General features: G+C 36.8%; 1 protein-coding gene across 1 annotated transcript in view; it reads right to left on the bottom strand.

Annotated features, from left to right (window-relative positions):
- Nucleotides 1-13,534, bottom strand: part of LOC141454538 (stromelysin-1-like) — a 47,242-nt gene extending 33,708 nt beyond the window's left edge. The window contains exon 1 of the mRNA XM_074128886.1: nt 13,382-13,534. Within this exon, the coding sequence (XP_073984987.1) occupies nt 13,382-13,498 (117 nt within the window). The 5' untranslated portion in view covers nt 13,499-13,534. The remainder of the gene's footprint in view (nt 1-13,381) is intronic.
- Nucleotides 13,535-14,780: the final 1,246 nt, after the last annotated feature.

Genomic DNA, 14,780 nt, shown 5'->3' with positions numbered 1-14,780 from the left:
TGATTGAATAAGAAGAATAGTACTATTTGGTTATAAATTTTACTCCTTATTAATATCTCTTTAACAAAAACTTACAGTTTAAAATGTTAAGTATAAGGGTTGATTAAACGCCAAAAGGTACACAAATCAGCAAGTACCCAACATTTCATTCATGCTTAGCTGATATAATTTAAGTAATTTTGCTGCATTAACTTTTTCTTCACATTTTTTTAGAAATTATTAGATGTCACAGACCCTTATGCTGGCCATTTTCATCTACAAAATATTTGTTCAAGTAGCACTGTAGATTGACTGTAATATCTAGTTATTTATAATAATCAAACTATTAATTACAGGTGAAAAAGAAAAACGTTATAAAAAATAAAAAAAAATTATGAGGCTAAAAAATTCAAAACCTTTTTTTAAAAAATGCTTATATCAACATACATCAATGATTTTGTTTATTTTATTTTATTTATTTTTTTAAATCGTCGGTTTAAGTTCATTCTTCGATTAAAGTAATTGTTATTTTATGTTGTAGTCAAACGTTTATAATAATAGGTAATAATTACCTGGCTTTATCGCAAATAATATAGTTTTCTTCAATTACACTCTCAATGTAGCTGTTCTTCTCACAATGTTATATATATTTAATATAAAATAAATAAGATATGCATATTTTTAGGACAGCTAATTATTCCAGTATTTTACTATAAGTAAAATTAGGGAGACTAAATTAAATTACAATTTATTGAGAAATGAATAATTGTTGAATAATCTACTTGTTATTAACTGTGAGTTATTTGTGCTCACGAATATTTCGGTAAGACGAATTCAAGACTGAAATATTCTGTTAAATCCGTGATTCAAATTTAAACAGTAGCCGACTCTAACTTTGTTTTTCTCTACTTTAACATGAATGTATATGTGACTACTAAAAATAAAGGGCATATTAAAGATAAATCCAAAGAATAATTTGAAATGGAGTTAAAATAAAGTACCTATATTTAAAAACGAAGATATAATATACATTTTATCATGATTATAACAAAATAATATTATGAATGATCTAGCCAGCATAAGGGTCTGTGACATCTAATAATTTCTAAAAAAATGTGAAGAAAAAGTTAATGCAGCAAAATTACTTAAATTATATCAGCTAAGCATGAATGAAATGTTGGGTACTTGCTGATTTGTGTACCTTTTGGCGTTTAATCAACCCTTATACTTAACATTTTAAACTGTAAGTTTTTGTTAAAGAGATTTTTGTACCTTTTGGATAGATTTTCATTTTTGTCTATTTTACAAAGTTACTTATCTGTTTCACAGATTTTTTTTAAAATTTAGAATAAGCAATTCTATCATTATAACCTGATAAGGTGTTAAGTCGGAACTGTAACTACCATTGGAGAGATCTTTTTAAAGAATGATTATAGTTGCCATCCTCAATAACAATTTTTTTGAGAAAGCGTTTTGAATAAAATAGGAAGGTATTTGTACGTAAAAAGCAAAATTAAACTGCGATTTCAGTACTTCCTCTTAAGAGGAGTAAGAAAAATAAACTGCGATTACAGTACTTCTCCCTAAAAGGCAAAGATTTACGATTCATTAATGTAAATAGGTTCACCCATTGATAATTTTAACGATTGCAGTACTTCCTCTTAGTAGGTGCAAGAGCTTGATAGCCCTTCACAGCCAAGTAGAGGAGCTTTAACAACTTATTCGAGCTGAATTTTATCAAAATCGGACTAAGCGTTATAGAAATATTGGTAATAATAGTTTTAGAAAGGGCCTTACTTGGGTGGGGCAAACTCCCCTCCTTATGAGGCACAGCGTTCAGACTTTTAAAGTGCAAATCTGTACAAAATTTCGATTCGAATGACACTTCATTCATGACAATCGGTTCACGTGTCGATAATTTGAAACGATTGCTATACTTTCCCTTAACAAGTGTAAGAGCTGATCGCCGCTTTAATGTTACGTAGAGGAGCCCTAACTCTATCATCCTACCAAATTATATCAAAATCGGGCTAAGATTTACAGAGTAATTAGTAATAATAATTTTGGAGGGGGCCTTACATAAAGGGGGCTAACTCCTCTCCTATTCTATGTACAGCGTCGAGACCCCCAAAAGGCACATCTACATAAAATTCTGAATCGAATGACACCTCATTCATGAAAATCGGTTCACGCGTTTAGGCGCTACGCAGTTTACAAAAAAGGTAACAACAACAACAACAAGAAGAAGAAGAAGAAGAACAACAACAATTTCTGAAATTGCAGTTTTTGCTCATATTCGGCAACTTTTTTCTCAAAACCTATTAGATCTGGGTTGTTGCAAAAAAATTACAGCTATAAAGGAGGGTTTGCCCTATATTTTAAAGAAAATTTGGGAATTTTATCTTTTATAGAAAAAGAGAAAAAAATTGTCAAAGTTGGGTGTTTTTCAACGTTACGCTTTTTCGTGCAGTTTTTGACGATCAACCCTTATACAACTGTCCTACCGGACAGTTTTAATTACAGATCATACTCGAAGTGGCCTCCCACCATTAGAGATGCATAGACATGCTCTTTCTTGCCAATCGTCCCTTACTGCCAAAGAAATAGATTCGGCTTTAACCGAGTTACAGGCATCTATTATTCTCTGCTTTAGTTCATCTACAGATGCAATTCCGGCTTGATTCTGATGCACCTAGATTTAGGAATGCTTTTAGGTAAGCAGAAATAAGAAAAGAAAGAAAAAAGTTATGAATAATCACCTTGATTTTCAGGTATCCCCAAAGGAAATAGTGCATAGGTGTCAAATCCGCAAATAATGAGGAGTAAAATTTATAATAAAATAGTACTTTTCTTCTTATTCAATCAAAAAACCGTTATAATATTATCATTTTGAAATTTCTTATAAGAATCATGTTTTCATTCATAACTTGTAAAATATCGCTCACAGAAGATGTTAGATGTGTACAAGGAGTGTTTCACTCGAGAACGTATGGAAAAGGCTGCACAGGGGACACATCATGGCCTTTATAATATATTGAATAAACAAATAGATTATTTTTCTCACTTAAAGTACACCAACAAAATTGGAATTGTAATGAAATGTAGAGGAGAACTTTTGAATTTGAATTATAAACCATTTGAATTAGACAAGTTACAGATGGGTTCAATGTGCAGCCTGAGAGAAATAGAAGATATTTATCATTTTTTAGCAGTATACCCTATCCTGAGATCCTTTGGGAAAAAGTTTTTAAAAAAAGAAAATATGTCAAAAGAGGAATTGATAAACATTCTAAATGGGGAAAATTGAATAGGTTTATATAATTTTGTTATAAAAGCAGGGCAATGCAGGAATTTTTTGATTTTAGAATTTAATTAGTAATTTTTAGGTTTTCTTTGTTTGTTTGGTTATTTTCATCTAGAAGAGACGTTTTTTAATTGTGGGTTAATTTATTTTTACTATTATGGAATTAAGATATGTTTTTTGACAAACTAAAACTCCTGGCAGACGGTACGGAGTACCATGCTGTATTTTTTTTCTTATTGTATGTAACATATAAATTGTAAATATATCTTAAAAAAAAAAAAAAAAAAAAATATCGCTCACAGAAAAAACCCGTTCAAGTAAATTTTTCTTTAAAAAAAATAGAGGAATCTATTACTGAAATAAAAACCGCACCTTCCCATTTGAAAAAATGAAGTTGGTGCCTGTATTTCGCTTCTGGAAGCACCGAAAAACATTTGCAACTTAAATTTGGATTTCTTACAAAAAAAACTAAGGGAACACGTACTTTTTTAAATATTTTTCTAACTATCTTAGTTTCCGAGAAAAAGTCGTTATCCATATAGCTTGGGACAACCTGTATGTTTACTTACTTACTAGAGTAAGAGAAAGGTAAAAATCGGAAACACTTCGAGGGTTAAGAGAAAAAAAAAAATAGAAAAACCTTAAAAGAAAAGCTAGTTTTCCTTTTATTTATATACTCGTACCAGCATAAAATTCACCATAATTCAAATTTATGCTAAAAAAAGAAATTATTCTGTTTTTATGAATGTTATTTACTTGGAGCTTTCCCATTTTCTTTTTCTTCTTTTAATACGTTTCTTACACAATATAATGTAATTTTTGATGTTTTTCTCTTTTTCTTATAAAAGAGAAAATATATCAGAAGAAAAAAAAGAAGTTTCTTTAACTGACAATTATAAAGTAGATTGGTTTATATTTCAGCGCTAAAGAAACAGGAAAATGGGAAAGAAAAAGCAGGTAGAATATTTATAAGAAAAATATATACACATTAAAGGGGGGGGGGTAAAGGAAAAGTTGGAAAAGCAGAAAGAAAACTAGTTTCTTATCATGACGTTCTGATTACTAGGCGAACTTTGCATGAGAGTGACAGATTGGCGAGAAGAAAATGAACTAAGTTTTTCCTAGAAGGAAAATTTACTAACTGGTAATGAAACTGTAAGACAGGGTGCGCTCCAACGGCTTTCCTTTTTTCTACCATTGATAATTTATTTATTTTACAACAAAGCTAGCGGAAAATCGTGGGGATATATCCAGCAACTGCGTTTGGAAATCTTATTGAATGCTCCCTCAAGTTCTTGCATAAAGTCCAAAAAAAATCAAATCCCGCTTTTCATGGAAAAGTTCTTAGAGAAAGAAATGGGGTTCTAGATAAATTTAATTTCCGAGAGCCAACTTAGGAACATCCTAGAAAAGAGGAAATGGTTACCGCTGACTACCGGCATTCCGCCTCTTCCTAGACTTCTTTTGAAAGTCTCTTGGTTACCAGTATTCTATCCAGGAAAATCCAGGAGGTAGTAATCTGTAATTGCCAGCCTTTCTACTCTTACTGGAACTGTGCTAGAGGGTAGATTCTCTTTATTTAGGCGAGTCCTTAGAATACCTAGGAAAGGGTACTGGAAAATTGAGATTTATAGCACTAGCGGCCGCTGATTCCGACTTAATGTTGTTGGAGAAGGATGTAGCCCCTCTCTGGGCATGAGTAGAGGATATGTGTAGGCATTAGTATATTAGCAATATAAAAGTTTCCATTAATAGAGATTTTGGACAGACTATTATGAAAATTAATTTTCAGAAATTAATTAACAATCACGCAGGTGTTTTCTTTGGAAAAGCTGGAATTCACAAATAATTTCTCAATCATTTTAGTCAATATTTTATGCCATAAAAATTTGTAGTAAATTTTGTTTTTAATTTAAGACGCGTCCAACATCTAAGGTCATTGGCACCCGAAGCCTTTTTCAGTCCATTATCGGTCTTCAGACAGTGAGCTCTTAGGAAGAGGAAAAAAAACAAAAACTAAGGGCTGATTCATAACCTGGGATTTCCGATTGATAATCCAGTGCGCTAACCGATGAGCTAATCCTTTCTGTTTTGTTTAAGTTAATATAAAATTCAACTTATATAATTCAGCTAGATCTAGCATATAGGCGCCACGGTAGCCGAGCGGTTATAGGCTAGACCTGCCAAGCTAAGATTTATTGCGGTACTAGTCAACACCTTTAATGGTTAATATGAGAAATACGTATACAGTAAAGTATGTTTGCTAGTCGCCACGGTAGCCGAGCGGTTAAAGGCTAGACCCGCAAAGCAAAGATGTATTACGGTACTAGCCTACGTATATTCCCCGGTCTATACCTTTAATGGTTAATGTTTGCTAGTCTCCTCCGTCCACGACACCTAATTAGGTAGATGGATATAAAGCCCACATGAAAAGATAGGCTTTACTTTTAATCTTGCAGATTTTATTTTATAACGAGATGGTGATGCTGAAAATTAATTGCATACTGATTTTTTTACTATTAAGTTTCCAGCTTGAAAGATATTAACTGGAAACATAAAATGTTTTATTATTAAAGTTTAATATTTATAATTGATACATTTATTGAAAAATTAAAGGATTAACTGTTCGAAACTCTGCCGGAAACAAGACAGACTCTACCTTGTGTTTGTATATCTGTAGATTCTCTTACTTTGACAGAATTAAAGGAAGAAGGATGAGTTTTCCTAATTCCATCGTGATATAAAGTTTGTTCTTGTCATTTCCGTCCCCTCAGCCAGGCGGGGGGGGGGTAGCCTAATTATAATACTTTCATATTGGAGGTGGAGTCGTTGCCGTGCAGCAGTGGAAGGTATGCCACCAATAGCGATGGCATTAGAGGTCAATAATTGTTCAATCAATTCCAATGAGATTTAAGATAATGAACATTGTGTTCAACTTTGTTAATTATGCTTTAAATGAAAATTGTAGAATATTGAAATATCATTTGGAAAAGGGATAAGCCTTGGGAATGAGTTTAGGCAGTTCTATCGGCTAAAAGTTTCTGCAGTAATGATGAATTAATTAAAACTTTTTTGCTTTCTATCGTTCGCAAAATTAAAATGTTGCAGTTGGATAGATTTTTAAATTTGGTTTTCACCGTAAGTATAAGGATGAGCGGTTTCCTCATAGTTATTTGTTTTCGTTTTGCTATAGATCTAACATTCTCCCAAATACTACACTTTGATCTTAGCCAAGTACCGAGCGATTAGAGGCGAAGTCCGCGAAGCTAAGATGTATTGTGGTACCAGGCTATATTCTTCAATATTGTAAAGTTTTTCCAAAATAACTTTACTTACACAACTAATGCCTGCCACTAGTTATTAAATATGTGGGTTTGATTAAATAATAAAACTCGCTAAAGTTGTAAGTAATAACCTGATTTATTCACACATTAACATTAACTAACATGAACATTTACTAGCAACTAACGCTATTCATTACAGTCACCATTTACAACAGTCACAACAGTTTACTGTTACTTACTCACTACGTAACGCCACAAAACTGTTCCACGACTGACCCCTGGTCCGCACTGCACCGAATTGCACTAGTCTCAGCTACACTAACACCGCTCTACTCATCAACTGACTAATTGCCCAACTAGCTACCACTGAAGCACTCCGCAACACTGACTCTCCAAGACTAACTCATAAACTTGACTAATAACTATAAACTCTAATAACTCCTTAAAACTTGCTTAAAAACTCGATTGAAACTTAATTGAAAACTGACTTCTCCAGCTGTGTCGGCCTCCTTTTAACTGCGTGCCTCCCTCCAACTGGAACTGCCCTCCTCCAACTCTCTGAGCATAAGTTTCCACGCCCTCCTGATGTTCATTGGCTGGAGAAAACATACTGCCACCACCTCAGCTGTGAGCCGCCTCCTCCCATTCTCCGTCTCTCTCCAACTCCGTCTGTCTCCCTCTCACCTGTCAATCACAGGCTGGGAAACACATATGCCACCACCCCAACTGAGGCCTTTCTCTTAGCTGGCTTTTACACAGGTCACTAACTCCTTGAACAATCTAGCCCTTTCCTTTCTAGTTCAATAAAGACCGGCCCTTTTGTCTACACAGTGGTGGCCTGTTACCGGCTTTAGTCGCTTAACCCCTAGAACAATCTAGGCCTTTCTTTTCTGCCACAAGTAGATACCGCCCCTTTTGTTTATGCAGTGGCGGCCTGTTACTGACTTTGGTCGTTCAACCTCTAGAACAATCTAGGCCTTTCTTCTCCGCCCAGGTCAACTTCGTTACACTGCTCCCCTCTTAGAACTGTTCGTCCCGAACAGAAGTCTCCTTCGTGATGTTGGGCAGCAATCGGTCCAAGTGTACCACCTTCATCTTGGATCTGGGCGTGCGTTGAATCCGTTACACCAGGTCGTTGAGCCGACAGACAATGGTGCAAGTTCCTTCCCAGCAACTTAGGAGGTTTTCCCTTTTTGCGGACACGTTTAAACGCCCAAATTTTCTGGCCTCTCCGGAACGTTCTTCCGATGACCTGCCTGTCATACGATGCCTTCTTCCGGTCGCTGTCCAGTCTTTTCCTGCCGCGTGCCTTTCCACGTGCTGCTCTCCACTTCCGGCGAAGTTCCGCAACGTAGCCGCTCACGTCCGACTCTTCAGCTTCCAAGCTGCCTTCTAGGGTCCTGTAGATTCGCTCCACCATGCCGTCAGAGTGAGGGTGTAGCGGCGTCGTCCTTGTCCTCCTTACGCCGAGGATCTGGTAGACCGTCGATGCTGCAGCCGCCATTGACGCGTCTTGATCTGCTACGACGTGGGTCTCTGCCCACTTACTGAAGTGGTCCATCGCAACCAGTTTAAAGCGCCTTCTTCTTCTGTACTCAGGAGAAGGTCCTGCCATATCGAAAGCTATCCTCTTCAGCGGTAACACCAACTTGTCCTGCCGCAGGGCGCCGTTGGTTCCTCGGCTGGTTCTCTTCATTGCTACCCACTCGGTGCTACGACTACCCCAGTCTACACCGTCCTCGTGGTAGCCTACCAAAGAGAACCGCCGCCTCTGCTTGGCCCTTGCCCTCTTCACTGCAGGATGGATCCCGGTATTACCTCCGTGGATGTCCGATAGCCCTTCTTCCCTTTTCGATCCTGGCAGGAGTACTTTATCTCCCTCTTCTTTCCTCGCTGTCCTCGCTTCAAGGCTCTCTTCCACAACTGGTATAACAAAAGTTCCCTTACCTTGCTCTTTCTCTTCCTGTCCGCTGCAGTTTTCTATGCTTTCTTCTTCCCTTGCAGCTTCCTGAACTTCTACACAGCTACGTCTCCCTTTATCCTGGTCACCTTTTAAGTCTGACCTGCTGTCTGTATCATCCTGGCTGCCTTCGTCTTCTTCTTGGATGTTGTTTGTTTCTGTTACGCCCTCAATTTCTTCTGGCATCTCGTTTACTTCCCTTTTTATTTTCCTTATTATTTCTTCTTTCATCTCAATTTGGCCTTTTCTAATGTTTTTCACTTTTTCTATCATCTCTAACTGGCCCTGCTTCAGGTTTTCATTCATCTCCTTCATCAGTGCTATTAACTCCTCCATGCTGGGCATCTTAGTACTCACGGGCATATAATACTCGTCAGTTCTCTACAACTTTCCGGCAATTCACCCGAACTAATAAAATCAGCACTTACTCGTCTAGCGGTTTTACTATATCCCACTTCTGACACCAATGTAATGTTTTTCTCCAAATAAAAACTTTACTTACACAACTAGTGCCTGCCACTAGTTATTAAATATGTGGGTTTGATTAAATAATAAAACTCGCTAAAGTTGTAAGTAATAACCTGATTTATTCACACATTAACATTAACTAACATGAACATTTACTAGCAACTAACGCTATTCATTACAGTCACCATTTACAACAGTCACAACAGTTTACTGTTACTTACTCACTACGTAACGCCACAAAACTGTTCCACGACTGACCCCTGGTCCGCACTGCACCGAATTGCACTAGTCTCAGCTACACTAACACCGCTCTACTCATCAACTGACTAATTGCCCAACTAGCTACCACTGAAGCACTCCGCAACACTGACTCTCCAAGACTAACTCATAAACTTGACTAATAACTATAAACTCTAATAACTCCTTAAAACTTGCTTAAAAACTCGATTGAAACTTAATTGAAAACTGACTTCTCCAGCTGTGTCGGCCTCCTTTTAACTGCGTGCCTCCCTCCAACTGGAACTGCCCTCCTCCAACTCTCTGAGCATAAGTTTCCACGCCCTCCTGATGTTCATTGGCTGGAGAAAACATACTGCCACCACCTCAGCTGTGAGCCGCCTCCTCCCATTCTCCGTCTCTCTCCAACTCCGTCTGTCTCCCTCTCACCTGTCAATCACAGGCTGGGAAACACATATGCCACCACCCCAACTGAGGCCTTTCTCTTAGCTGGCTTTTACACAGGTCACTAACTCCTTGAACAATCTAGCCCTTTCCTTTCTAGTTCAATAAAGACCGGCCCTTTTGTCTACACAGTGGTGGCCTGTTACCGGCTTTAGTCGCTTAACCCCTAGAACAATCTAGGCCTTTCTTTTCTGCCACAAGTAGATACCGCCCCTTTTGTTTATGCAGTGGCGGCCTGTTACTGACTTTGGTCGTTCAACCTCTAGAACAATCTAGGCCTTTCTTCTCCGCCCAGGTCAACTTCGTTACAATATATCCGCAATACATCTTAGCTTTGCATGTCTAGCCTCTAACCGCTCGGCTACCGTGGCGACTAGCAAACATACTTTACTGCAGATTTCTCATATTAACCATTAAAGGTATAGACCAGGGGAATATAGCCTAGTACCGCAGTACATCTCAGCTTTGCGGGTCTAGCATCTAACCGCTCGGCTACCGTGGCGACTAGCAAACATACTTTACTGCAAATTTCTCATATTAACCATTAAAGGTATAGACAGGGGAATATAGCCTAGTACCGCAATACATCTTAGCTTTGCGGGTCTAGCATCTAACCGCTCGGCTACCGGCTACCGTGGCGACTAGCAAACATACTTTACTGCAAATTTCTCATATTAACCATTAAAGGTATAGACCGGGGATTATAGCCTAGTACCGCAATACATCTTAGCTTTGCGGGTCTAGCATCTAACCGCTCGGCTACCGTGGCGACTAGCAAACATACTTTACTGCAAATTTCTCATATTAACCATTAAAGGTATAGACCGGGGAATATAGCCTAGTACCGCAGTACATCTCACCTTTGCGGGTCTAGCATCTAACCGCTCGGCTACCGTGGCGACTAGCAAACATACTTTACTGCAAATTTCTCATATTAACCATTAAAGGTATAGACCGGGGAATATAGCCTAGTACCGCAATACATCTTAGCTTTGCGGGTCTAGCATCTAACCGCTCGGCTACCGTGGCGCCCTGCTGTTTTGATTCAAAACCTTATCGTAAATTAAATATCTAATTTAAAGTTTCGGGGACTTATCGTTTTTAAAAGTTATGGTGCTTTTATTTCTGGTGAGAAATAACACGGCAATAGATCATTTCTACATAAATTTATTTTGTTAACTTGTCACTAAAAAAAATAAGAAATTCTTGGATAAGTAAAATTTCCGTTGAATTATTTGACTGAATAAATTAATCAGAATGTATCCGATAATTGGTACGAACTTTCCTCATTACAGGTTTCAACCTGTTTCCTAAGAATTCAGAACCTTTTTATATTCCCCCTAATTAAACGGATAATAAAATATAAAAAAAGACTTGATTCTCGGGAAAATCATTTAATCTTCTAATTTTCCGGTTGGAAAAATATATATATATATATATTTCTTATAATATTAAAGAATGGTTTTCCTTCAATAACTTAGAATTTTCGAAAATATAATTAGGCTAGTTCTTGAAAAACTGTGTAGGTAGATGGACTTCTTTTTGTGTTTGGCTGAGATATAAACTTGGACTTAGTCTAGCGCGTAAGCTTTGATAAAGCATGCCCAAAAGGAAGTATTGCTTTTGGATTCAAATTTTCAATTTTTTCGAGTTAAAAATAAAATCCCAAATTTTACGGAAATCTAATTACCCTAATTTTTTTGAGAAGCGGAAGTCGTACGAATTTTAACACGAGATTTTTTTTTTTCTTTCTAATTTTTCGTTTACTTGACATAGCGATCGTTTAATATGGACAAAACGTAACAGCCATGTTTTTGATAAAGTTTTAATTTTAATTGGTTCTACTGTGAATATGAAGGTGTAATTGTTGTTGGTTGTAATTGTACACGTATGGTGGAGGATGGACTGTAATTTTGTGGCGGATGAGTTGGGAATTGTTCCCCGCGGAGTGATTCCAACTTTTTTTTTTACACCCAGATTAACCGGATGAACGTGTAACGGAAATGATGATAACTGTAATAAAAATCTCACCGGAAAACAATTTTATTATTATTGTTTAATTTCCTTTTACTTTTTTCCCGCCTATTCATTAAATTGCTTTTACTTGCTCCGTGAAGTTTTCCGATTCTGAATTTTAACCAGAAAATATACGCTTTGAAGTCCTCGTAAGTCCGGCAAAAGTTGTTTTTGAAAATGCTTTGTTTGTTGTATTATGATGCAACTGAAAATAAAATATCTTGAAAAACGAAACAATAAGTTTCAATTGGATATCTGGTGTTGGTACCATTGGACACCGACAATAAGCTTTCGGATCAATTCAACCAATTGGAAATGCCTTGTTAGTGAATCGATATTTCTGGTTTTTTTATCGAATACACACTTTTGTGTGTTACTTCTTCATTCTCATTATAACTATTTTTCCCACAAAATTACCTCCACCTTTGCTGACTGATACTGCAATCTTATCTTCTCATTCCGATCCTCTTATCGCTACACGAGCTCTACAAACACATATCAACCACTTACAAGACTGGCTTTTCAAATGGAGAACCAAAACCAACGTTACGAAATCAAAATATATAGTATTTACTCTCAGACGGAAAATCCTACCTCCCATCATCTTGAACCAACTGTGGATAAAGTACGCTACCTTGGACTGTACCTAGAAGCAAAACGGTTGACATGGAATCCCCCAGACTAGACTGAAAAGACAAGAAACTAACCCAATACTACAAAACTTCACGCCAGACCACTTGACAAACATTCGACTTCTTACAGCTCACTGTCCGGTGATGGACAGTGTTGTCTGTAACGAGAGAACACTGTCCGGAGGCCGGCAGTGCACTGGAAAAAGCTCCGGGCGCTAATGACCTCAGCTGTTGATGCGCCCCAAAAAAAAAAAAAAAAACATTCGAAACTTAACCTACAAAACAAAAGACTCAATCGAAGTATGGGGGATCGACTAAACCGTTCCAACTCACTACGCCTCCAGGTATTACAGTCCAAAAATACTTCAGAAAAACTTCTTAACGCTCTGTGCTATGTACGTATCTAACCTCACACTATCTATAATGACCTCAAAATCCCTTTCATTACACAAATCTTGCTAACACTCGTTTTCTCAAATTTTTGATTCTTCTACAGCAGCTTATCCCTAACTCTCTTACAGAACATTCTATCTTCCTCCACATTACCAGATAATCCTCTAAGGAGATTGAAGAGAAGATGGCCCTCGTGATCTTCTCTTATCGTGAGAGCAAAGCACGTTACTGCAGTGACACCACTGGGTGCCTTCTCCACTCATGATTTTCTTTTATTTCTTTACCATATTTGCTTGTTGCAACAACTGTTGCAGTGGTAAATCACAATAAAAGATTAAAAAAAAAATTACTTCACCGGAAGAGTGAATCACTGGGAGATGAGTTTTGATTTCTCCGTTTATCGTCAACGGAAGTTCTATTATTTGAAATTCTTTTCATGAAAGTTGATTTTACAGGGTTGTACTGGTATTGCCTCGGATCCCATTAAAGTCGCGCTCAGTGTAGGCCTAGTAACATTTAGTTGATTTAACAAAACTTTAGAGAATTATAGAAAAATCTCGTGGGGAGCTAAGTTTTAATTATGATAAATAATAATTTTCTAAAAAATAAGATAAGAAATTACAGTAAATGTAGATTAGAATAATAGTTGGTAAAGTCTACTAACAGATTGTGGTGCTTCCAGAACTAACGGTGAAGGTTGATAGATTGTGGCCGCCTGGATGCGGTTATAGTTGATAACTAAGCCGAACACGACACAGAACACTATACTTGGGCAGATCATGGCCGATACACTAGTCTGACTACACTGTCCGGCCGACCATATAAATATGCCTTCTCACACAGTCTTTTGTATGAATCATCCGTTTGAAAAAAAGTTAACTCCCCCAGTATTTATGAATGAAGTAGTCGTATGTTGCGTCATTTGGGGATGTCCATTCACCAAAACTTTGGTGCGTTAATAAAGACAATAAAGAGAAAAAGAGGGGGGAATTTTTTTTTTTATGAATGGCGCCAAAAAACTATACAAAAACCGTGCATGTTCATTCATTCTAGGTCAATGACTGGACGGAAAGTGTTGGCCTTTAATACACTTTCATTGTGACCTTATTAAAGGAGTGTCTGGAAAAGATAAATAAGATTGAATGTAGTTTCATTTTTTCTTTGTGGCAAAAACTATGACTTATCGTATAAATAATGAGAACATACGAGAATTTTATCTTCGCTCTAAAAAAGGTATCAACAAGTATTCGTTAATTTAATATTCCAGCTGCATTCTTACCAGATCAAGTAATACGTATCTTTAAATTGATCTAAAAATTATCTTTGAGTTAAGGAATTCATGAAATTTGAACTAAATATCTTTGATTTCATGGGCAGTAGCCCACGCATAATTTATTGTATCTCTTACTGTTTTCGATCTTTCATCCATATTCAGAGGTTATTATCATTATTATTATTTATTTACAAGCTTAAAGGTAAATACCTTTAGCTGGGAGTTGTAACAACAATGCACAAACAGTAAAATTAATACAGTATTAAAATCAAGGAAATGAAACTAATTCTTTATGAGGTAAAAAAGTGGAAAACTAAAATATAACTCATTGACATACATAAATGAAAAATAACTTAATCAGTTAGTTGTTGTTCATTCTTTTTGGTGACTGATTCATAGTTTCAATATGATGAAAAAATAATTGGCCACTTCAGTCGTGATACAATTATTCTGCCGAGCTTTCGACCTAGGGACTAGGTAATCTTCAGGGCTAGTTTACAAAGTAATATTTTACATTATAGGGTTAGTGTGTCTTCTGTCTTGTCTTAACCTAACACATATCACACACAGACCGTTCACACTCAGTCCATGAACAGACAAGACAGAAGACACACCAACCCTGTAATGTTGTAAAATATTACTTTGCAAACTAGCCCTGAAGATGACCCTAGTCCCTAGTTCGAAAGCTTGGCAGAAGAAATGGCAATTACTTTTTCATCCTATTAATCAGATAGACATAATTTACTCAACAGTTATCACTCTAAGAGCGAAGAACTTCTGAGCTTCAGAG

This window comes from Rhodnius prolixus, unplaced genomic scaffold (genome assembly GCF_049639745.1).
Source record: "Rhodnius prolixus isolate KJV_2025 unplaced genomic scaffold, Rpr scaffold_9, whole genome shotgun sequence".
Classification (NCBI taxonomy): Eukaryota; Metazoa; Arthropoda; class Insecta; order Hemiptera; family Reduviidae; genus Rhodnius; species Rhodnius prolixus.
Note: the sequence above shows the minus strand (reverse complement) of the source record. Positions and strands in the feature narration are given on the sequence as shown.